The sequence below is a fragment of the Castanea sativa genome, chromosome 7 (genome assembly GCF_040712315.1).
Source record: "Castanea sativa cultivar Marrone di Chiusa Pesio chromosome 7, ASM4071231v1".
Classification (NCBI taxonomy): domain Eukaryota; kingdom Viridiplantae; phylum Streptophyta; class Magnoliopsida; order Fagales; family Fagaceae; genus Castanea; species Castanea sativa.
The window spans coordinates 21,463,778-21,489,695 of NC_134019.1; the positions used below are offsets into that span (position 1 = coordinate 21,463,778).

The 25,918-nt window shown below is 30.2% G+C and overlaps 1 protein-coding gene across 1 annotated transcript; it reads left to right on the top strand.

Moving 5' to 3' along the window:
- Positions 1 to 6,436: 6,436 nt before the first annotated feature.
- Positions 6,437 to 23,763, top strand: LOC142644682 (MADS-box transcription factor 23-like). The gene is made up of 9 exons (XM_075819257.1): positions 6,437 to 6,566; positions 6,962 to 7,179; positions 17,983 to 18,061; positions 21,990 to 22,051; positions 22,787 to 22,886; positions 22,990 to 23,031; positions 23,121 to 23,204; positions 23,365 to 23,519; positions 23,620 to 23,763. Exons 2-9 carry the CDS (start codon positions 6,998 to 7,000, stop codon positions 23,633 to 23,635), a joined length of 720 nt encoding a protein of 239 aa, XP_075675372.1. The 5' UTR covers positions 6,437 to 6,566; positions 6,962 to 6,997; the 3' UTR covers positions 23,636 to 23,763.
- The last annotated feature ends 2,155 nt before the right edge of the window (positions 23,764 to 25,918 follow it).

Here is a 25,918-nt window from a genome sequence, read left to right on the forward strand (position 1 = left end):
TGTCTTCAACAACCCACATCCTACTAATTTGACCGTTTTTTATTTGTTTTTTTTTACAACAATAATGATTTTTTTTTTTTTTTTCATTTCATAGCATTTTAAAGCTAGTATTTTATGAAATGTTAACTATAAAGGGCATTTAATGGTCAAATTACTAAAAAAGTTTACAATAAGGGCTAATATGAAACAAAACCAAACATAAATGCTTAAAATAAAAAATTTGAAAATTAAATAATTAAAATGAAAACAACCCTGGACTTTAATGATTAAAAGTATACTTTAGTCTAATATTGAATCAAAGGAACTTAGATTATCTTAAGATACATTAATGATTATTGTGATTTCTCAAATACTTTCCTCTTAAGATAGTGTTTCTTCTTTTGCATTGCTCTAGAAAAGCAAAAGCATTTCCTTATATAGTACATTAGTGCATATATAGCATCTTGCTGGTTCTCTTGCTAGAAGAGTAGTTCTATCTGCTGGTTTAGATGTATTGATGGAATCTCTTCCACATGATTTGAAGTATGTATTCCAAAATGACCTTATTCAGTATTAATAAATATTTCTTACCTTCCTCTCAAAAAATAAAAATAAAAAAAGGATGTAGGAAGAAAGTCAGCTTAACGAACAGCATGTTCATAGTTAAGAAAGTCATCTTATACAGTTATGCTCACCATAAATCTTATAGTTTGAAGCGTGATATACTTGCATCGCCCAAGCTTTTTTTTTATTTTTTTATTTTTTTTTTATTTTTTATAATTAACTGAAGTTTTTCCATTACAATTTTTTTTTAATCATAATTATTAATTCTGTTAGGAAGCAGACATCATATACGATTGTCTCATTCAGCTTTGCCCTCCACTGAGTTAAGAAAAATTAGCACTTCAGGCCATCACATCTTTGATTTATATTTATTATTATGTACTATGAACAAGACCTTCCTATCATGCTCTACTTTATTATTATTATTAATGAAACAAGTTCTCCTTATAATTAAGAATTAAACTTTTGTTCTCATAGTGATTTAATCACGATAACCCCTACCACCAAGATCTTCGACTAAGTAGTGGACTCATTCAATGGTGTATCTGTGAGTGTTCTTGGTTGCAACTTGCAAGGCAACCAAATTTTTTGACTATTTATAAACAACCAAACCAAAACCCATCGATTAAGATTGCAAGAGAAAAAAGCATTGATTGCTCAAAGTTCCCTAGATCAATTAAAAATAGCTTAGCAAGGCAATATACCTCTTTAAATTCAACCAAGGAAAATGGATATACAGGAGAAAAAGAAAAGGCTTACAAGAGATAAAGATTTGATTTACAAGTGATTCCTAATTGATTGGAAATGAAAACTTTATGAGGGAATTGGGAAAAGAATATCATTTTCTAAAAGATGTACAAGATTATGATCTAATAAATATATATTTCTTTAATTTAAGATGTGTCACATATGAGCGTCTTTAGATGAACAGTTCATAAGTAGTTGTCTTAAAATGTAAGTTTATACAAGTTGTGAGAATCTAATTACTTAATAAATTTACTCTTATTGTCCTTTTGTAAATGGGCCCCATCTTCGACCACTTATTTTTGTTTTTAGTTGAGAAAAAATTATTATTTTTTGAGAGAAAAAGAACAAAGAATGTAACACCTAAATAAACCTAAGCTACCGAGCCTATTTATGGGTTTAGTGTTAGACCAAATCAAATTGATAAAAACAAATAATATAACTCAAATTGATTTTATTTAGCAGACAAACTAAATTGAATGAAAACAAATTATTAAGCAAAGTTGAGTGGACTCATTCAATGGTGTATCTATGAGTGTCTTGGTTGCAACTTGCAAGGCAACCAAAATTTTTGACTATTTATAACAACCAAATCAAAACCCATCGATTAAGATTGCAAGAGAAAAAGCATTAATTGCTCAAAGTTCCCTAGATCAATTAAAAATAGTTTAGCAAGGCAATATACCTCTTTAAATTCGACCAAGGAAAATGGATACACAAGAGAAAAGGAAAAGGCTTATAAGAGATAAAGATTTGATTTACAAGTGTTTCCTAATTGATTGGAAATGAAAACTTTATGACGGCATTGGGAAAAGAATATCCTTTTCTAAAAAGATGTACAAGATTATAATCTAATAAATATATATTTCTTTAATTTAAAATGTGTCACATATGAGCGTTTTTAGATGAACAGTTCATAAGTAGTTGTCTTAAAATGTAAGTTTATACAAGTTGTGAGAATCTAATTACTTAATAAATTTACTCTTATTGTCCTTTTGTAAATAGGCCCCATCTTTGACCACTTATTTTTGTTTTTAGTTGAGAAATTTTTTTTAGAGAGAAAAAGAACAAAGAATGTAACACCTAAATAAACCTAAGCTACCGAGCCTATTTATGGGTTTAGTGTTAGACCAAATCAAATTGATAAAAACAAATAATATAACTCAAGTTGATTTTATTTAGCAGACAAACTAAATTGAATGAAAACAAATTATTAAGCAAAGTTGAGTGGACTCATTCAATGGTGTATCTGTGAGTGTCTTGGTTGCAACTTGCAAGGCAACCAAAATTTTTGACTATTTATAACAACCAAATCAAAACCCATCGATTAAGATTGCAAGAGAAAAAGCATTAATTGCTCAAAGTTCCCTAGATCAATTAAAAATAGTTTAGCAAGGCAATATAGCTCTTTAAATTCGACCAAGGAAAATGGATGTACAAGAGAAAAGGAAAAGGCTTACAAGAGATAAAGATTTGATTTACAAGCGTTTCCTAATTGATTGGAAATGAAAACTTTATGACGGCATTGGGAAAAGAATATCCTTTTCTAAAAAGATGTACAAGATTATAATCTAATAAATATATATTTCTTTAATTTAAGATGTGTCATATATGAACGTTTTTAGATGAACAGTTCATAAGTAGTTCTCTTAAAATGTAAGTTTATATAAGTTGTGAGAATCTAATTACTTAATAAATTTACTTTTATTGTCCTTTTGTAAATAGGCCCCATCTTCGACCACTTATTTTTGTTTTTAGTTGAGAAATTTTTTTAGAGAGAAAAAGAACAAAGAATGTAACACCTAAATAAACCTAAGCTACCGAGCCTATTTATGGGTTTAGTGTTAGACCAAATCAAATTGATAAAAACAAATAATATAACTCAAGTTGATTTTATTTAGCAAACAAACTAAATTGAATGAAAACAAATTATTAAGCAAAGTTGAGTGGACTCATTCAATGGTGTATCTGTGAGTGTCTTGGTTGCAACTTGCAAGGCAACCAAAATTTTTGACTATTTATAACAACCAAATCAAAACCCATCGATTAAGATTGCAAGAGAAAAAGCATTAATTGCTCAAAGTTCCCTAGATCAATTAAAAATAGTTTAGCAAGGCAATATAGCTCTTTAAATTCGACCAAGGAAAATGGATATACAAGAGAAAAGGAAAAGGCTTACAAGAGATAAAGATTTGATTTACAAGCGTTTCCTAATTGATTGGAAATGAAAACTTTATGACGGCATTGGGAAAAGAATATCCTTTTCTAAAAAGATGTACAAGATTATAATCTAATAAATATATATTTCTTTAATTTAAGATGTGTCATATATGAACGTTTTTAGATGAACAGTTCATAAATAGTTATCTTAAAATGTAAGTTTATATAAGTTGTGAGAATCTAATTACTTAATAAATTTACTTTTATTGTCCTTTTGTAAATAGGCCCCATCTTCGACCACTTATTTTTGTTTTTAGTTGAGAAATTTTTTTAGAGAGAAAAAGAACAAAGAATGTAACACCTAAATAAACCTAAGCTACCGAGCCTACTTATGGGTTTAGTGTTAGATCAAATCAAATTGATAAAAACAATTAATATAACTCAAGTTGATTTTATTTAGTAAACAAACTAAATTGAATGAAAACAAATTATTAAGCAAAGTTGAGTAGAAACAAACTTTTAGACTTGTTAATTTCAAGCTTGAAAGTTAGACCATAATTATGAGCAAAGGACCCAAGCTTAGTTACCTAAGGCTCATAGCTGTTTTTGGTTAGATGCTTTTTTTTTTTTTTTTTTTTTCTGGTTTAGCTCAATTAGGTTCATAGCTAGGTTATATATATATATATATATATATATATATATATATATTGATAATCAAGCTAGGTTGCATATATTTGTGTCAAATTGCTAATAATAGAAAGGCAATTGAGCCAAAAAGAAAAAAAGATACAGAACTAAAAGAAAGTCCCCCAAAAACAGGGAAAGAAAGCCCTCTTTATTCATCGAAACAAACATGAGGACAATTTATTGGATAGTGACACGCAACAAGCACGCGCCCAAGAAAAGTACGATGAATCAACTCTCCCCCCATTCGCTTTCTTCCTTTTTGTTTGGACACTCGCTCTCCCTAATCTGAATCTCTCATCCTATGAGTGGGCGTGGGAGAGGCCAAAACTTACACAATGACTCACGCTACAAATTTTACAAAAATATTTCATAAATTTTTAAATGGTAGATGATAAAGTGATAATAAACTTGTCAATGATGGGTTTATGTTAAAAATCAACTTGAATATGACTGTAATTTAATTATTGTGAAAACTGTTGTGCACTTAATATAACTCAAACTTAAAAGTCTAAGTTACAAATGAAGGGTCTTAAATTCTTAATTAATACCTCCCATGTTGGTCATATTTAAAAAATGGTTCTTAGTGGCAGTGGCGGCTTTAATTACATGTGTCCCCCTCACTTGCTCAAAAAAAAAAAAAAATTATACCTGCAAAAAAAAAAGGAGTTTATATACATAATCATTATTAAAACTTCTTTTGTCCACCCTTAAAAAAAATATTGAACACCCTTATAAGTTGAGAATCTCAATAATTTGCATTCGACAAAAGTAAAAAAAATGTTATGTCCATAACATTTTTCACTACAAATTCGTAACAAATCTTATATGGTAAATTATTACTGGATTTAAATTGTGGCCACCACTGATTTTAATTTTTTATCCATTAACAACAACTTGCTATCAAGGTTTTGTTGTGAAATTATTGTGGACGTAATATTTCTCACAATAATAAGCTTGCCCCCAATATAACCCTTAACCCTTTAAACAATAAAAAAAAATTTAAAATTTAAATATTAGCAATAAAAATCAACTCAAATAACAATAAATATAGCCCAAACAACAACAAGATTAGGCCAAACAACAACAAACGAACAAAATATTCAACAAAAAGTCCATTCAAAAATAAAAAATAAAAACCCTTAATAATTCAATTTGTAACTTGTTCAACCCATTATATTAAAATAATCTCTAATTTCATTTTCCTAAAAAAGAAAGTACCAAAAAAAAATTTCATTCAAAAAATAAAAAATAACTACCCCTAATAATTCAAATTCATAACTTGTTCAACCCATTACATTAAAATAATCTCTAATTTCATTTTTCCAAAAAGAAGAAAAAATTACCAAAAGAGATATGGTAATTTTGAGTTCTCCTTAGCACCGTCAGCAGGTTTCCTTTCCTTAGCTTTGCAATTGTAGCAATTCTACTCTCCTCGACAACTTGGCTTGCAGTTGCAACATGAATCATCCATTGCTCTCTCTCTCTCTCTCTTCATTTTTTTTTCTTTTTTATAAATGATCTAGACTCTCTTTCACTTTATTGCACTCACATCAACATTCTTAATTGTCACTTTATTTTTCACCTGTCCCTTTTTACTTTTCATTTTATTAGTAACTTCATGTATTTGCAATTTATTTTTACAATGATGTCAGTGATTTCAAATTCTACTGGTAATAGATTTTGTATAATTTAAGCTTATTAATAACTACCCTAGAAAAATATTTTAAAGCCGCCATTGGGCAGTGGTTTAGGATGAATCTTTTATTAAAATCAGTTAGACTTTTTTTGAAGAGCCGTGCAAGAATTAGTTAAAATGAGTATTTGTTTATTTGTTTCTATTGCTTTCCAAATTCTCATATACTCAAATACAGTCTCTACTTGTTGTTAACAGAAAACTTTAACAAAAATACAACTCTTTAAAGAAACATCATTGTCTCTTAGTTAAAAGGATACAAAATTTTCGAAACTTTCTCATAGATATAAGTTGGATTAACAGGGGCTATGATGGTTAAAGGGCACCCCCACCCACAACGGATGGGTGGCAATTACGAAAAAATAGGGACCATGACGAGGGACACGGAGCGGGTAAACATTTTTGGTGTTAATTATGGTAATGAGGTCTGTGGTCCTGGGGCTTGGGGGGAAATATGGCCCCACACCTTGGAACCCACTAAGGCGGTTTTGGGTTGTGCTGCACATTGCACACCACGTACAGGACCACCCCAATGAGTCTGCTTTAAATAAGACTCTTTTCTTTGTCATAGTATCAGCCCCGTGCTTGCCATTTCAATCCAAGACATAAAATTGGTTTGGCATTCCGCTAGAAAAAAGCTATCGATCACTCTAAACAGAAACCATCTATCTATCTATTTCTTCATCCCAAACCTCTCTACTTTCTCCCTCTCTATCACTATAGCATATACCTCAATCAAGTAAGCTTTTCCCTACATGCATTCATGCTTTAATTTGCTTTACTTGCACTTCTCTTTGCTAGCTTCTTCCATTTCTACACACTTACTTTTTATAGGATTTTAACTTTTTTTTTTTTGCGAATACTATAGGATTTTAATTTGATCTAATTTGTTCGTTGTTGTTCTTCTATTTTTGGTTGTACCCTTTTTGCCTTTTTTCCCCCCTTTGGATATTGTTATTGATCTTATACTTCTTCTAGGTGTAATTACGAAGTACCCTTTTTTTCTCTTGTTTTAAACAACAAGAAGAAAATTAGAAAAAAAAAAATTTGTTTAGTAATTAAATTTGTGGTGGTTCTAGCTAGCTTTGAGTAATTTCACAATGATTTTTCGAGTAATTGTGTTTGTCAATCTAGCTAGCAGAAAGGGAGCAAGGGATAATCAAAGAGATAATGGGGAGAGGAAAGATTGTCATTAAAAGGATCGACAATTCGACTAGCAGACAAGTGACTTTCTCCAAGAGAAGAAATGGCCTGCTCAAGAAGGCCAAGGAGCTCTCTATCCTTTGCGAAGCTGAAGTTGGGCTTATCATCTTCTCCAGCACCGGCAGGCTCTATGATTATTCAAGTACTAGGTTTGATAATCTCTCTTAATTATCTCTCCCTCATTGAAAATATATTTTCTATTGGATTATATGTGCTGTTCTCTATAGCTTTTTGATGAATTTCAGTACTAAGTGAATTTTTTATTTAGGTTTATATATATCTGAATAAGGACACCGATTACAATCTGTATTGCACTATACTGACATAAAATATTGTTACCTAACTCCTTACATTTCTTAAAAAGACTACACGTATCTATGCTAACTTTTTCTGGAAAACCACTTTGAATCATATGTAATGTGTTTGTGGCCATTTAAATCTTGTAGAATATGTAATATGTCACCGTCTATTGGAGTGGATGTGACTAAAGTGCTCGTCAATGAATTTACACATGTTTACATCTTGTTTGGTGAAGAAACTTATGGTTAGATTTCATGAGTCATTGATTTGGTGAAGAGTGTACTGTTTCAGGTATAAAGCTCCTAGCTAGCCAAAGAAGATGGTACTCAAGTTTCTTAACTTTTTGGTCAATGAAAATACTATATAAATATTCCTCCAAAACATGATGGATTCCCCTAAAAAAAAAGAGTTCAATTTTTACCCAAAAATAAAAAACAATGAAGAAAGGATTCAAGTGCAGAGAAGAGGTTCCATGTTTACTAGAACTATTGTATTTTACCTTATAATTGACACTATTTTTTTTTTTTTTTAAAGTCTTAGTTAATCATTTTCCAATAAATGAAGTCTATTTCACGTCATATAAACAATAATTTTGATACCCCATAATAAGAATATTCACAATATGTTCTTAAGAATACGAGTCATGAGAATAAAATATTACAGTAATTTTTAAATATGTATTATGAATTTCTAGATTGAATTAACTTAGTTTAGAAACTAAGAATAGGATCTTTTTATTAAGAAATTCCTTTTACTCCTTACCATATAAGCATAGACATATATTCATTTGACTAAATTCTCAATACTTTTTCTCCTCCCATTCATTCTTCTCTATCTCTTACTTAATAGTTATCATATATTTATATATACGTTACACTTGCTAGAACATAAAGTGGATTCCAACTCTGGAAAAAAAAAAATAGTCATACCAAAATCTATTATTAGTTGAATATTTCATTTGAAAATGTCTCTGATTCTTTGTATCTGTACGAAAAGTCTCACGTATTTAAAAATTTAGGAGCTTTAAAATTTTTGTGGGCCATAACTTGACATCTTTATATATAAACACACCCGAGTAGCCGGACCAAGGTTTGCTGATGCAGCCATGCACGCGCATTTGGGAACGTGCATGCTTATTGTATTTAGTTATTGCGCAGGTTACCTGTTAAAGCATCCATGGTCTTCTTCTAACTTTTAAAACCAATTTTGTTTTCCTCATTTGAGCGGCTTCACTACTTTTGGCTATAGATGGAAATCACTGATCCCCTATATATAAAAACCCTATTCAGACCCTTGACATTGATGAGTATCTTAGGTTTGATTTCGGGTTCATCATGTAGTATGATGCTAAATTTTCAGTTGTTGGAAGTTGGAGCAAGAAGCCATACAACTCTGGATCAGATTCCAGCTTAGTGACTGCGTACTATAATTAAAATTGCATGTTGAAAGTTTGTGGACCTTCACACACTCGTACCCTCTCAAACACTCATACACCACTCACAATGGAAGAGACTCACACTTTTGTTGCCAATGAGACTCACAAACTTAAAAGAAGATAGAGAGGAGTGGGAAGAGGAAGAGAACTCTCTTATATTTCTCTTTCTCCCTTTTTTTTTTCTTGGTTTTAAATGAACGAATGTATAGGTATATAGACATGCAATCTTTAACTTCAACTACATTTATTATATAAACATGTCACTTTGTAATTTCTACACATAACTTCAATAAAGTTCTGTTCATTAAAATTTTATTTGATATACAAAACTCATGCAATAAATGAAAGTTTAAATAAAAAAAGTTAACTTCTAGCATCCTCCTTTAAACTTTTTTCATTTTATTTTATCACTCTAAGTAAGGCTTGTAACTTGTATAAAGCGTTGTACTTGAGTGGATTGGTGAATGTATTTGACACTTGATTATGTAACTTCACGAATTCTAGTTGAACTTATCTCTTATGGATGATTATGTGACTTTATGAACTCAAGTTAAAATTCCATCCCAGTGATCCACTCTCGAACAAAATGATAGCCCGCATCAAAGTGTTTGCTTTGGTCATGAAAGATAGAATTTTTTCCCAAGAGTTAGTGGTTTTTATTGTCCACAAATATATTTATAGCTTCTACTTGCAGTATATGCATCTCCTTTAATAAACTTCTAAGTCAAATAACATGTCAAACAAGAGAATTAGTTGAAACATACCCAGCTAGGCTAGTGAAAAGTGTCAATTTTGATTACGTAGAATACGAAGCTAATTGTACTCTTTCTATCGTCTATATCTTCAGCCCAATTGCTATCACTGTAGCCCACAAATTATTGTTTGTATAGTTTCCCAACTAGTAACTGGAGTGAATACCTCGTCATAGTCAACAATTTAGATCCAGTTATATCCTTCAACTACCAATCTTATTCTATATATATATATATATATATATATATATATATATATATATATATTCGCCTCTTTTGTTTTATTCCTCTTCATCTTGTACACACATTTCACTGCAATTGCCAGTTTTCCATATAGAAGAGTTTCTAGATCTCAACCTTCTTTTTTCTTTAAGACCTTGACCTACTCGTCCTTAACGTTTCTCTATTTCTTGTTTTGCATTGCTTCTTTAAAGATTGTAGGTTCCCTATCACTAAACAGATAGGAGAGGATTAGATTATCTATATTCTCTGTTGAATCAAAGAGATATTGGAGACTTCTTAATCCTTATTGTCTTTCACTAGAACACCATCTAGTGATGATTATTAGGATGTACTTTCATGAACGGGAGGTGTTGGTCATGAAGGTGGTCTGGTGGTGTGACAAGCTATTTTTGAAACTTTCTTCACATGAAGAAAGAATTCATACTTATCTTCTTCTTAGGTACTCCAATTTGATATATTTTTTTTCATCAAATCTCACATTGCAACTGAAAATGACTATTCCAGTGCTTGGATCATAGAGATTATAGAGCTTTTAGCCCTTAGAGATTGAATTATATCCAATGAACACATATTTCTCACTTCCGTTAATTAGTTTGGACCTCTCTTTATCTAGTTCATGTACATGTATAATGCTTCCAAATACACATAAGTGGGAAATTGTAAGCTTGTTTTTGCTCCAAAGTTGTTGTGTGGTTTTTCTTTGTACACTACTCATTGTGAGACAATAGTTAGACAAATGGATTGCATAGTCAACAGTTTTAGCCCAAAGCTTTTTAGGCATTTCCTTGCACTTTAACATGAATGCTTCTAGACATGTTAAGAATGGAGCAACACTTTCTTTTTGTTATGTCATTTTTTTGTGACCTAGGGATTGTTCTAGAGAGCGAAGAATCTTATTTCTTTCGCAAAATTCTATAAATTCATTTAATGTGAATTTTCCTTCCCCATAAGATCTTAAATTCATCTTTCCACACTTCCCATTCTTGTAAAGAATTGTAAATTGCATTATATTGATTGTGGGTCAGAAACCTTCTAATTGAATTGATTTTGAATTGATCTTCCTTAGTGGTCTCCCAATCTCATCAAAATATTTTTCTTGAGAAAAATGCTTTAACACACCTTGAATTTTGAGGTAGTGACCACGACACCTCTTAAAAGTTTATTTTAACCAATTCAGTACCTAAAATTTACACGTGTGCCAAATCGGTACTTCTGTTAGTTAGCTATTTGTTGAAATAATGTTATAGTCAAGTGACATGGGCTAAAAAAATTGCTAAAGAAAGTTGCAAATGTTTTAGAGGAGAGAGGAAGAGAGAACTAGGGGAGAGAAAAACATATTAGATGGCACCATTCATGGTCTCACCAAAGCTGCAGTTCATAGCAAGAAAGTCAATACCGTACCGGAGACTGTACCGGTTTGGCCACCGGTACGGTATATTTCGAATACCGGTCAATACCAGTGTAATGTTTCGGGTTTACCGCTATTTTATATATTTAATATATATATATATATATATATATATATATATATATATACACATACACATACACAAAATCTCTATTTACACACACAGACTCTCCAACTTTTAGTCTCATAAATACATTTCATTTCAACTATTGTATACTGATTGATACAACAACGTAAAGATCAACTAGAGATTAGAATTGATGCAGGTAAAACAATTAAAAAAGAAGAAAATGTAACTCTTAATGCAAACACCAAATCCAAATTAAGTAAAAGAATTGGAGAGATCAAAGGTTAGGTGAAATAATGAAATTATCTACAAAATACTTTCATTATTGATTATTTTAGAGAAAAAAACTGCCACAATTACCACAAAAAAAAAATGGCATTTTATGTTTCGGTCCGGTACGGCTGGTAAGTGGTCGGTATGGCCGAAATTCGCCGGTACGGCCGGTATTTTTTCCAGTATAAAATAGAAGTATATCGGTACCAGTGCACTAGCTGGTATGGTATTGACGACCCTGGTTCATAGTCCAACCTCCAATCAAACTAATCGTAGTCTTGCTGGACAACTAGAGCCAAGATTTGCGGGTTCAATTTTTTTCTCTTTTGCGCAAGAAAGAGAAATGGTTTGGTTTGGGAAAGTTAACACCGTACGGTCCTTACTAGTACCGGCTATACTGGGAAAATATAACATACTCGCCATTAAACCAGTACTGATATTTCTCTAAAATGTATCGTAAAAAAATCAAGTTGTATCAGCTTGTACATAAAAAGTAATAAATTCATATTTATATAAACCAGTACCAAATTGGCCTCCATTACCAAATTGACTCACTAGTTTACTTCAGTAATGATTTCTCAAAAATTAAAATAATCATCCAAATCAAGAATCCAATAAATGAAATCCCACTTATGTATTATTCTATCAAAGATTAAAATTTTGTTGTATTTAGGAATGCATTTGTGAATAGGGTTGATGATTTCTAATGTTCTCTTCCTTACAAAGAGACTGGTGAGTGGTTGGCACACGTCATGTATGCATGGCTTATTTGGGTGTCATATTTGAATTGTTGGCGTGATGGCGTCACATTGAAAATGAAGGATTTGCCCATTGTAAAAACTTCTTGTACGAGTTTGCTATAATTAGAATTGCTACTGTCTCATCTGTTAACCATCATATTAGAAAAAGGACAAGGCTCTACCAAGTGATGCAATGGGATGGTTACATGAAATAGAACTCGTCTAAAAAACCCTAAATTCTTTAAGAGAACTCTTTAAATCCCTAAAGAAAATTCTAGAATATATATAATGAGAACACTAAAATCAATAAATTTCTTTTTTTGACAAATCCTCTCTGAAAATAAATAGTCTTCATGTCTAGGGGCTACAACCATAAATTTACATAGAAAAACTTGACAAAAACCCTAGAGAAGTTAGAAAACCCTAAAGGAACCCTAATTTATATATGGTAGAATCAAGATTTGGCTTAAAAATAGCGAAAATATTAAAAACTATTCTTAAAAAAAATCATAATTGAAAAAATATTCTCTACCATTTTAGAACGAAAGTTTTGACTAAAATACTTCTGAAACTCTATAAAACAAGAAAAGAAAACACTATTCCAGAAAATTTTAGAAATATATATCAATAATATATATATATATATATAAAATAAATTTTAAAAAAAAACATGATAGGGTTTTTGTAATTAGATAACTCTCAATGTTTTATTTCTAAAGAACTTCTCAAATTTATACAAATCCTCCAACGTTTCAAAAGCATAAAAATAGGACTACCGAGGGTTTTTATAATCATATAACTCTCAATGTTTTATTTCTAAAGAACTTCTTAAATTGATAGAAATCCACAACGTTTCAAAAGCATAAAAATAGGACCACCGACTAAAAACAAGGACTCCAAAGTCCAAACAACTCTCATTTAAAACATGATTGCATTTGCATCAACTTCTTACTCTTTGTATATTTTGTTCCAACCGGTTTGGTTTAGATTTACCTCTCCTTATAGGACTCTCTCTTATATATATAAAGCATTTACCTCAATTTTCTTTGTGCTTTCCTTTGATTTGATCCCTTATGCGCAGCTTGTATTCTACAAAAACATTTTGCTTTGATGGAAGACAATCGCATAAGAACAAGTAGATTAATATCTCTGGATTTTTTACAGTAGAATCTCCTTTGGGATAAACCATTAACAGTTGCTAAGTTTAGAAAAGCAAGATTTTCATTTTTATAACAATATTTGTTTTTAGAGTGTTTGTGCTGCAAATACGTTTGGTAGTTTTCTCTTTGATTTATGTTCTATGGAAATTTGTATTTTGGATTTGGTTTGTTAGTTTGAGTCACTAATAAATATCTCTTTGAAGGTATTGATTAGCAATGCAACCCTTATTCTTTGAATTTGTGAGGGAGAGCTATTTTGGTTGGATATTTTCTTCTTAACAGTCTCTTACATTGATTAGAAAAATTTATTATGCAAAGAAGAAGTTTATATTTTAATTAGAAAAAGTTTGAGGAAACATAAAAGGAAAAATAACTAAAGAACACACGATCTGAAAAAAAAAAAATATATATATATATATATATATATATACACACACATATGTGTGTGTGTGTGTAGTGACTGTATTAGGCAAAGGCTTTTGGAGATTGTTGTTTTTTATTTTTTGAATTATTTACATTCATGTGTATGTATGTATTGGGTTTAATAGAATTTGAATTATCTTTGAAATTTTGGTTTTGATTGAATAATGAAAGAAGAAGTATGTTCCAATATTTGAAATTTTCTATCTATGTTGTGTTGTAGATTAAACTTGGTATTTGAATTGTTAAATTGTAAATTCATAGTTTCATTTTTCATCTATTAATCATGAATAATAATATTATTTGCAACCATCATGATACGGTATCAATGATGTGATCATTTTGAATGCTCTCCTTTAGAGTTTAGATAGAGTCTATTTTATGATTAAAAAAAATTTACAATTAAAAGACTTTTGAAATTAAAAATTTTTTTTTTTAAAAAAATTTATTGGATACGTTGGATCTTAAATGACTTCTATTAAAGTACTTCATCCTTTATGGCATCATTAAAAAAAAAAAAAAACTCATATAGATAGGTATTAGGATATTATTTAGAACTATTATAATAGACTAACATATAACACAGAGCTAATTGTAACATTCTATGCTATAAAATAAAAATTGGGTCTATGTTTATCTTCACTTTTAGGTAAAATAAAAATTCTATTAACTAAGTTTTAAGAAATTTAAAATTCTATTTCAAAAAATTTTCAGAATGTTAGATTTTGTTTTAATTATTTTAGTCATCTATCATAATAATTTTATATTGTAAAATAATAAAATATATACATTACATACAATCATTACTCCAGTTACCTTCTAAATAATAGGAGATATGAGAATGCAATTTGTAAATCTATTATCAAGATAATATAGATTAGATTGGTGATGGATAGTAGATTTAATTGCAGTTGAGTATTATATGAAATTATCGCTATAGAATAGGCACCTCTACATGCACAAAGTGTTTGAAGGTCTAAGAAGGAAATGATTCAAGCTGCAGGGTTAGCAGCATGTTGTAATTATCTTTCAAAAAAAAAATAGCCTATCCATTGTGCGAGTTAGCTACTAGTTCTTATATATTTTTCTTACATCAATTTTGTTTCATTTCCCTCATCCAAATTTCCATTAGTTTCAAACAAAGGAAAAAATATTTTCTCCAGTATCTATTTGGAAGAACAGTTTTGATGAGGAATGTTAAACCCAGTCATATGTGTTGTCCCTTCCTAAATAAATCACATATTCTTTTGTTAGAACATTATCCCTCGACATCATACATAATATATCAAATTTCAAAAAATATAATTTTATTATTATTAACATTTATAAGGATATAAAACTTGGGAGGGAGAACATTATTAGTCTGACCATGAAAAAGAGATGAAGCAATGCCTGTCATCAATGAATAAAGAGGATAATGGTAAACTTGATCAACTACCATGTGTAAAGGTAGAATTATTTAAAGTTCTCATTACTTTTCACTCACGCATGAAATATCTAATTAGTGGTTTGGCAAATAGCATCAACATGCATGGTTAGAAGTTTCATCATTCTACTGATTAAGGAAGTAATTATCAGTAGTATCCAGTTGAAGATACATATTTCGACTTATATTGATGGTCCTTCGATACATGTTTGGAAGTTTTAGAATATTGTTTGGGATCAACATAGCAAGGATAAGGATAGCTCTCAATGGTGTGTTTGCTCACCGAATAACACTGCATGCCACAAACTATTTCATATTACTGATGCCCTCACGTCAACTAAAAGATTCATATTGGTCGTTTTGCAACACTAGGTCGCTAGCTAAACGTAGTGTAAGCATGGTCTTTCAGTCAAGGCTACACAGGTTTACGTCAGATTTGCTAGAATTCCTTGGTATCATTTTCAGTAGTGTGATACAAACACCATCCCATTAAAACCAAACAAAACATGCATGTGTCTCTTTTGAACTGATCACCCTTCAGTACTAACAGTTCCAAAAAACTTCGAAAATAATTTCAGTACTTATTTAAAAGATCATTTTGAACTCGCTTCATTTTGATTTTACAAAGAGAAAATGATAGATTTGAATTAGTGACCTTCTCTTTATGAGGCGTGATGCCTAACCAATTGTGTAAGTGTAATTCCTTTGGGTTTTGTAATTATCCAACGTTAGGATTTTAACCAATGGTACATATTTTTATTTTGGAGATAAGAATTAATTATCTTTTTGCTAGGCCTTCTAACATTTATAAGACATAGTGCGATATATCAATAAAAATGTAGTTAATAGATTGTGAACCTTTGTAGAGTAAAATACTGGGATATGGAAGGAAACAAAATTTAAGTTGTGATATTATTATCCAGTAGTACATATTTGATACAAAATGGAGTCAGAAAACAATAGTAAAAATGCAAAAGTGAACTCAACCACCGTATATTAATGGAAAAGAAAAAAGGAGGGAAGAATTATTTTTCCATATTCAAGTTGAAATACTTTGTTAAAAAAGAAAAGCTGATACTCGTCTCTAATATCCTGATAGAATTGTTGTTGTAATACATAGTAATAGAAAAAAAAAAAAAAAAAATAGAGTTATCATAGTTCAATCTGATGGTCTATATATGTTCATGGTAAAAAAAAAAATCGGTGGGTACATCTTTACCGCGTGAATTGTTGTGTTATAATGAAACTATTGTCCACAACAATGTAAAGTGCATACAGTAGCTACCCTAAGATAACTTTAGACTGTTTTCATACACTATAAGTAAGATTATAATTACTTTTCTTGCTCTACAATTATATGAGCTTATATCGAATTTAGTCATCTTAGTTCATAATATGTTTAACATTCTCCTTCAAATTTTGCACGTAAAACATAAACAAGCTACAACACAAGATGTCAGTAATAGTAGACGACAATGGTCGGTGATGATTGCTGACATCAATTGTTGAAAAATCCATTAGTAGATGAAAGTGTGTAGCTACTCATTAAAATATGTATCGGTGCATTGAAAACTTGTATTGTTGTATCAGTTGTGAACAACATTGTCATAAGCTATTTGACCTGTGGTTTGAGCAATGCATCTACCCTTGTGAGGTGAATGAATGTGTTCGGGAACCTTTATAATATTTTTGTGTAATTATGTCTACAAATGGTTATGAACTTTTATGAAAATTTTATCTAATTGTATTTGGCATATGGTTATGGTGATGAGCCACCACGTAACCAATGTCATTAAGGCTGGCCCCATGTATCTTGTAGCCTATGGCAATAATTTAAATTAGTTTCTTCAAATATTCTAATGATGGTAATTGTTAAACACTTCTTTGCAATGTTATTAATTTAATATTTGTATTTTCAACAATTTTAGCCTCGATTAAATTGATTTTTTTGTACTAATAACATTATGATCATGCCAAAATTATGAAATATCAATCATGTTATTAGCATGTTAAATGTATTTCATGCAAAATATGACCACATTTCTATGAAGATTTTTTATGAGTTTCAGATTTTATATGAGTCATTTCTTCCAATATCTATTTTGATTGAATATTGGATTATGATTTACCAATTGTGGCTGATTAATTGTAACATTTTCGTGATTTGTCATTTGAGGTTGATTGATGTTATCAATGCAATGTTTGCACTTTATTTTGTGCACCCGACGGTACATGCTTATATTGCACATCTCTAGAATTCTTTTTCGACCCTTCATATCACCATCGATAAATTTTGCTCAATTGCGATGTCTTTAGGAGTAATCCAATATATTTTTTTTTAATATATGGAAACTAGATGGAATGGGCTTGAATTTATGATTGTTTGGCTTATGTACACCTTTTATCTCTTTTCATTTTTATTTTTAAATTATAATAAAATAAATAAAATTATAATGATGGTGATGGTGTTGCAGCGAGATACAAACACAAGCTAAAGAGATGGAAAAACACACACCTTATTTCTCTTTCTAATATTCTCTCTCTCTCCATTAATAATTTTGCTACACAGCTTGATCTTAAAAAAAAATTAAAAGAAATTATATTTTGTAAGCTTTCATTTGCTAACGTGTTCTTTAAAATCACTTCTGTAATAAACAGCAATGAGATTCTTTTGCGCTAAGTAAGTTAATGATGATGATGATGATCTAATGACTAATTATCTCATCAGCATGAAGTCTGTTATTGAAAGATACAAGAAGCTAAAAGAGGAACATCATCAGCTGATGAATCCTGCTTCCGAAGTTAAGGTAAACATTCATGAACCACTCACTAATCTTCTCTATAATTTTCCTGTGTCAATAGAGGCATATGCAATCGATATTTGATAATTTATTTCACTAATGGATTCTAAGAGGTAGTATAAATCCTGCTACCATCCAATTTTAAATTGATACGGTTATTTGTGATTGGAGACTATAAACTCAAAAATTTGATAAAATTTTTCACAACTGCTAATATGATAGATTATTAATAATAGGTAAAAATGTGATGTTGATGGTGAACTTAAATGAGAAACAATGAAAACTTGCTAACTCAAAAATATTGTGAAAGATATTGTAAATTTTTTTGTATATATAACATTACTCTTTGTAATGGTATCAAGTGTAACGACATGAGGTATAAGTTACCATGTTGTAGCATCAACATGCCAATCCATCGATTTAATGCTCTATGTGCCAGAGTTACGTACTAGGTTAATCAGTGTGATATGCATGGCTTGACAACGTAGCAACCATGCAAATTCATAACTATTTGAAGTAAAAATTTTCGCGAATTTCTCTTATTCTCAAAACACCTATGAAATTGTTATAATAAATAAATATTAAATTATTAAAATTTTCACTAGCTACCAACTGCTTACGGTTTTTAAAGTCTTGCTCATCTGACTTTCATCTATTTATATTACTTATGTGCCAATGATTTCTCCAATAGACAAATAATTAGAAAAGTAAGACTTGAAAATTAAAATCTTTATTCGCCAAAGTCTCCTCATCAACTTGCTCATTTTGCAATTTTTTTTTAATATAGAAATTGTTCCTCATCTTGGTTTACTTTTTTTCCTCACTTAAATCAAAGTTGTCAAAATGAGATCCTATCTGAGATCAGGTGCATGTGAGGTTCTTTAAATTTATATCATAAGACAAAATCATATGGTTCGTCGAAATTTATAAACTATTACAATATAGCTAACTCTATAGAATACTTAAAACTACTAATTAAGTTTTACAACAATATGCATCAACTATAACTCTTCCAATTAATATTGGGGCTTGTACTCTCCCCCCAATATTGCTGAAGATAGTTACTCTAACTCTTCCAACTAATTTTGGCTCACCCAAAAGTTAATAAACCATTTAAATAGCCATTATACATTCAAATCTTCTCTCTCTCTCTCTCTCTCTCTCTCTCTCTCTCAAATGACAAACCATTCAATCTTTGGATTGTTAAGATCATAAGAAATTAGATTAGCTTTTATTAGATTCCAAATCTAAATTGGACCTTTATAGCTAGGTATCTTCATAATTCAAGATTTAAGTAGGATCATAAAAGCTTTGGCTTCTTGAGACCATAAAATTGTAAAATTTTAAGATCAGGATTGGTATTTTGATAGTCATGACTCCAAATTTATAGCCTAACTGTAATTGAGTAGGCTATTCTTCTATTCTTGGCTTATAGTACTCTTAACATCGAGACCTAATAAAATACTAGTACTATGTGCTGTATATGTGTGTGTGTGTGTATATATACACACACACTAAAGAAAATATTTCGACAGTATAATTAATATTAAAACTAAAATAGTTGTAGCCTAAGGCTATAATATTATTCAATATCTTTTTATTAGAGGTAAATTTTGACAAATCCACTATTGAATTATATCTTCTTCTTATATCTTCTATGTTTGCAAAATTTCTAAAAATTAAAGATCAATAATTATGTCATCAATAAATTGTTTAAATTGCAAGTTTTTGTAATTTTCAATTATACATAAAATATAAACTTATAGATCATATAATAAACAATATTTGATTGACACAAAATTTTACATGTGTATTAAATGCGTAAATAACATACAATTCAATAGTTAGATTTTCAAAATATGTAGTAATATTTATTTTATTGAGTAAGGTTGTAGCCTTAAGTTACAAATAATTTTGTAATTAAATTTTGTCCTTGATAGGAAAATCAAAAGAACCAATATTAATTTAAATTGTGCGGCCAAAGTAGATCATGTAAGATTGAGTTTTTAACAAAACAAAAAATTATAATAAACTTATTAAAGTATTTTAAAATAAATAATGAAACATTTTAAGTCCCTTGAAACTTTAAATTTATAATTTTTAATATAGTTATAGTTCACCACATGAATGTGTCAAGTACTGTAAGGACAGATCCCCAAAATTTCAATTCTTATTAGATTCTCTATGAAAGGATAGATTCACAAAATTTCAATTCTTTCATAGTGGATCTGTTTTTACCATGCAAGATAGGACCTCAACCATAGAAGTTGCTTAGAAACTTGTGAGAATGTAATTAAGTAGGAGCAATGATAAACGACTCTGATTAGAAAATAAAGTTGAAAGAAAATATCAAGATGTATAGAGGAATCGAAATTTCTATTGGGAAAATTCGTTTTAGCATGTCAAATTCTCTAAGCAATATATACACGTCCATCCCATGGTAAACCTATAGCCATCTTTCGTCCTACACTATATCTAATACCAAAAGTCTAGTGATCATTAAAATATGTATCAGTTTTGTAATGTTTTAGACCCCTTAAACACAAGATGTTTAATCTAATTATTTAGTCAAGTGATTACTTAGATAAATTATACGGTTCTAGGTTAACACATTTAAATCATATCATGTAAATAATACGGAAATATAAAGAACACAACGATATGATAACTCAGAAAAATCTAACCGGTAAAAAACCTGTAGAGGATTTATCCTAACTATCCTCAAGGTAAAAACAGATTCACTATGATAGAATTGAAGTTTTTACAATTGCTATCTCGTGTAGAAAACTTACTACCACAACTACGTGACAACTCTGAGTCCACGGACTACTTTTTTTCTTAATCTACTGCAACCACAAGTTCTCCTACTTGTAACTTTGAGACTCCACTCAAAAGTTTCAGATCTTCTTTAAGTTCTTTAAGTAGCAACTAAAGCAATCATCAAGTTCTTGACGCGAATCTTGATCTTGATAACCTTATGTGTGTGTGTATGAAGGTAAACTCCATTAGATCTCACAAAAGATTCAACACACAACACTCAAAAGAGTTCTAAAATGTAGTTAGGTTTTTCCTTTTATATGTGAAGTAAAACACTTAACCTTACACGTTAAACAGGCTTGGGTTGAATTGAAAATTCTGTAGAAAAATAAATTTACATGTGATTTGATTAATCGAGCCTGCAGATTTTGTCCAATAAATCCTGCAATCACTCAATTCCAATTTTACAATTAAATACATTTTGAGTAAGTCTAAACCTAAACTCTATGTTTTGATCATGATTTACCAATATAATACATATTAAAGTTCTAATACATTAGTCCACAAGGTCTTGGAGCCTAACAACTTTGTGACTATTTTCACCTATATGTATTAATTAGTAACCTCAAAGTCATTGTCTCAGTGACAAATATATCAAAGTTCATTACCACATATATTCTTGTAATTGTATCAGTGTAAAATGACCCATTTTCTCCAACTTCATTTCATTTACTGCATCTCTTCACGTTACTTTTATTTTATGTCAGATTTAGGAGCATTCTTTCTTATTAATATCAAATTGCATCCAGATTCCAGATGCATGCAAAATGAAAATACAAAAGTTGCTATATCAGATCTTTGATTCGCTAATATACAGAGGTTAATGAGTCACAAGATAATACAAAACTGTAGCTCGTAACTTAATCTGCAATGAAATTTCCCAATGTTAATCCTTAATTTAGATGTTTATAGATTTCACTGCTAATTGCAATTAATCATTTCAAATACTTTGAAATGTGTTTTGCAAATGTCACACTACTAAAAGTGCGCAGTATTGTGTGCCATCAAATTCAAATTAGTCATTTTATTCCTTCATAACTTACATCATAGTCCATTTGTTAAAGATAATAATAATAATAATAATAATAATAATAATCCGTTGTCTTTAACTTACCAGTTTTGGCAAAGGGAAGCAGCGAGTTTGAGGCAACAACTGCTGTACGTGCAAGAATGCAACAGGTAGAATCATTTGATAGTTCATACTTGATAATGAGTTAAATAATACCATATAGAGGCTTGGAATTGAAAGTTTAGAAACGCATTTCTCAAAAGCCAAAGACTACCATGTTGCCAATTAATCAGGTTTATCATGTATATTTTCTGCCATGATGACTAAGGTTCATTCATCTCAACTTTTGAAAGCTTGACATCAATTTCACACCAATTTCACTGAACCTTTTATGTATTCTGTTCTATTTGGGACCATATCCGAAAAATAAGGACAGTCGACATCATGCCTTGCCTTTTACAATCTCAACCCGACACTCACTTTGGCCTTCCTGCAACTTCACTCATAACTCATTCTAAACATGTGATAGCTCCTAACTTCTTGTTGATTATGGTCAAATATTATCATGCAGATCAGTTATCTACAGTATCTGTCATGTGCATGCTTTTATGTGCCTGCAAACTTATATTACAAGGCCTAATATCTAAACGTTGAATCACCAAAAACTTGACATAATAAAAGTTACAGTTAGAATGAGAACTTGAGTAATTTGAATTGTAAAAAGAGGTCAACTCATGTGACACTTTTGTAGCTTACTAGGCTAAAAGTGGCTTCTGATACTTCAGTCCAGCTAAAACCAATATCCTTTTTAGTCTCATAAGGCATATTTGCAGAGGTCATTACTGCCAAATTATGTCAGACCACTTGAAAGATGCAATTAATTGAATGCATGATGGATGGTGCAGGCAATTACTGGGACATGAACTTGCTAATTTGAACATCAAAGATCTACAAAATTTGGAAAACACACTGGAAATGAGTTTGAAGGGTATACGCATGAAAAAGGTATGAACTCCTTTATCCCTAGTTGAAATTTCATCCAGTAACATTCATGATCCTACCAATGTACAGTATTCACATGAATCCTTATATTTTTTTTTCCTTGCAGGAGCAAATTTACACTGAAGAAATAAAAGAAGTAAATCGGAAGGTTTAAAAAGAGGATTGACTCAATTACTTCAATTTTCATTTAGGTCTAATTTCATATTCATCAGCTGACAGTCATAGGTTACATTGCAGGGACATCTTGTTCATCAACAAAACACAGAACTGCATAATGAATTAGACCAGTTCCGTAAAGAAAATGAGGAGTTGAAAAAGAAGGTATTTGAAAGAAACCTGTGAATATATTAAATAAATAAAAATTCAATTGTAATCTCTCTCTGTCTCTCCCTCCTTTTATATGTAATAAAGTAATGGTAATCATCTTGAAAGTAGATAGATTTTTCTCCAACAAAGGTTAAACGGAAGCTTTGGCTCTCAGGTTTACGGAGAAAGAGATGTAAATGAAGCAAACACAACTACAAATGCTCCACACAAAGTCAGCAATGGATATGGCCTTCAAGCACCCATCCATCTCCAGCTAAGCACAACTCAGGCTCAAAACAATGAAGCACAAGCAAAAGCAATGAAATTGGGGTATCTCATCAATCTTATGACATACTATAAACTACTTCATGAGTATTGATGCATCCTATTATTACTAATCCTATTAATACCTTGTCAAATTTTGCCACAGATTACAACTGCATTAATGAAGCTGGTCAATATCTGTGGGTGGCTATCCATCATTATCCTAACAACAAATTGCCACACACGGAAATTAATTAGTTCTACCGTTGAGATATAATGTCCCAGCTACTTGTAAAATGCATTCGGCTGAATAGATACATTATGGAACATTCTACGAAGGATACTTAAAAATTTGCTTAAAATGATCCTATCTATATGTAAATGTCTACTGGCAAGTACTAGGTGATTCGCCAACTGCTGTGAACTGTTATGATTAATGATTAATCACAAATTGACTACGGCTAGTAGTGTTATCAAAATTTGTTGCGTGAAATTAGTTAAACAGTAGTATCTCTAACAAGAAAAACTTTTGACTGCCCACAAAGTTGTGTCTTAATAATTTCAATCTTGCCCTATTGTTCATCATCTATCTCACTGGATCCGCCATTGTAATTATCAACTGAAAGGTATATATAATTACAATGAAAGCACTTCGAGATTGTAAATTGATAACATGAAGACCAATAAATCTGAAACTCACTGCCAATGAATTTAAAGGACACCCATCACTGTCTTATCTAAATCCTCCTTACCAAGAGTGGCAAAAGGCAATGCATATATATATATATACACTCTCCTGAGACTATGTAATTCTGTTCTAATTTGCGGTGAACAAAAATCTGCCATAGTAGCTAGGCTATCTTTTTTATTTATTATTTTTTGTGTGTGAAAGTTTCAACCTATGACGTCTGCTTCTAATAATAGTTCTTTATTATCAGACCAAGACACTAATCAGTTTTTGGTGTAGGCGGGGATTGAGTCCTAGATCTCTTATACAACCATTAAAGACTTTATTAGCTGAGCTAACCGAAACCCACTAGCTAAGCTATCTTTGAGAATGTTTTTTTAGCCCACACCACTAATGTGTGGACCGTCGACTCTAGGCCTAGGTCTATAGCAAAGAATAACACACACGTGTTAATCTGTATATATTAAGAGGATTTAGAAAGTTAGTTATTGTTATTTTTCTATCAAAAATACCCCTAAATTAATTAACCAAAAATTTAAAAATAGGGTTAAAATAGCAAATTGGCAAAAGAACGTTATTGCTTTTTTTTACTGTCAAAAATACCCCTACCTAAAACTTAAAAATGAGGTTAAAATAATAAATTGACAAAAATAATAAATTCCTACATCTACGTTGAAATGCCTTCCTACTTCTAATAAACTTCTACTTTTAAGTTGATTCAAATTCCTACATCTACTCACTAAATCCCTACAAAATAGGATCACTTTTTTGTTAGTTTTAAAACTCCTCCAATCTACAAAACTCATCCCACGTATTCATCACATCCTTAGTTTTTTTTTTTTTTTTTTGTGATTGGAAAAAGTAGAAATTCCAAATTATAATAAATGCAAATTATTAAGTTTTACCCAAATAATAGAAGAGCCTCACGTGTGTACTCAAAGGTTAGTATATATTATATTTATTTATTGCTTCTACACAAAAAAAAATTTTGTAGTTTTGATTTAATACATGATATTTTCTTACATAAATAAAAATATTTACATCAAGTAAGTCTTTATATCTCTTCATAAAAAAAGTAAGTCTTAACATGTTTAAAAATATACAAGTCAATTTAATAAAAATAAAATATAATAAAATAGATAAAACTTAGGTATATTTGTTGTTTCTTAGGTCATCTTTTTAAAATTCAGTTATGTGACTATTTAACTAAAAATACAATTTTATCTCATAAGAAAAGAGCCACATGACTAAATTTTAATAGGAGGATATAATGAATAGGATTAGAGGTACTGTATCTAACTTTTGTCCAAGGTACATTATACATTAAATACACTTTAATTTAATGGATTATATGAAATATAAGAGTAATTAAAGGGAATGAAAATGTATTAGTCAATTACATAAATGCATTACATGTTTTAACAAAAATCTAGGGAGTCATTATTTAAATTTATGTCTAAAATTAGATTTTCTTTTGCCAAAAGTACAAATGATTTAGGATTTTTAGAGGCCGTTTGGTATGGTAGTTTAAACAACACTTTTTAGTTTTTAAACAACAATACAAGTATTTTTACACACTTTTTCACTCACACGTATTTTCAAAAAATACAAACAACGTTACTAGAGCAACGTTTGTTAAGAAAAAAATTTTCACACTACATGGCTTCATTTCATTGGCGACCCGTACCACATCAACATTATCATGGATTTTGGGAAAAACCTCTTTTAAAGCCCAAAAGAACCCATATTTACACAAAATGCCTCAAAGCCCATGGTT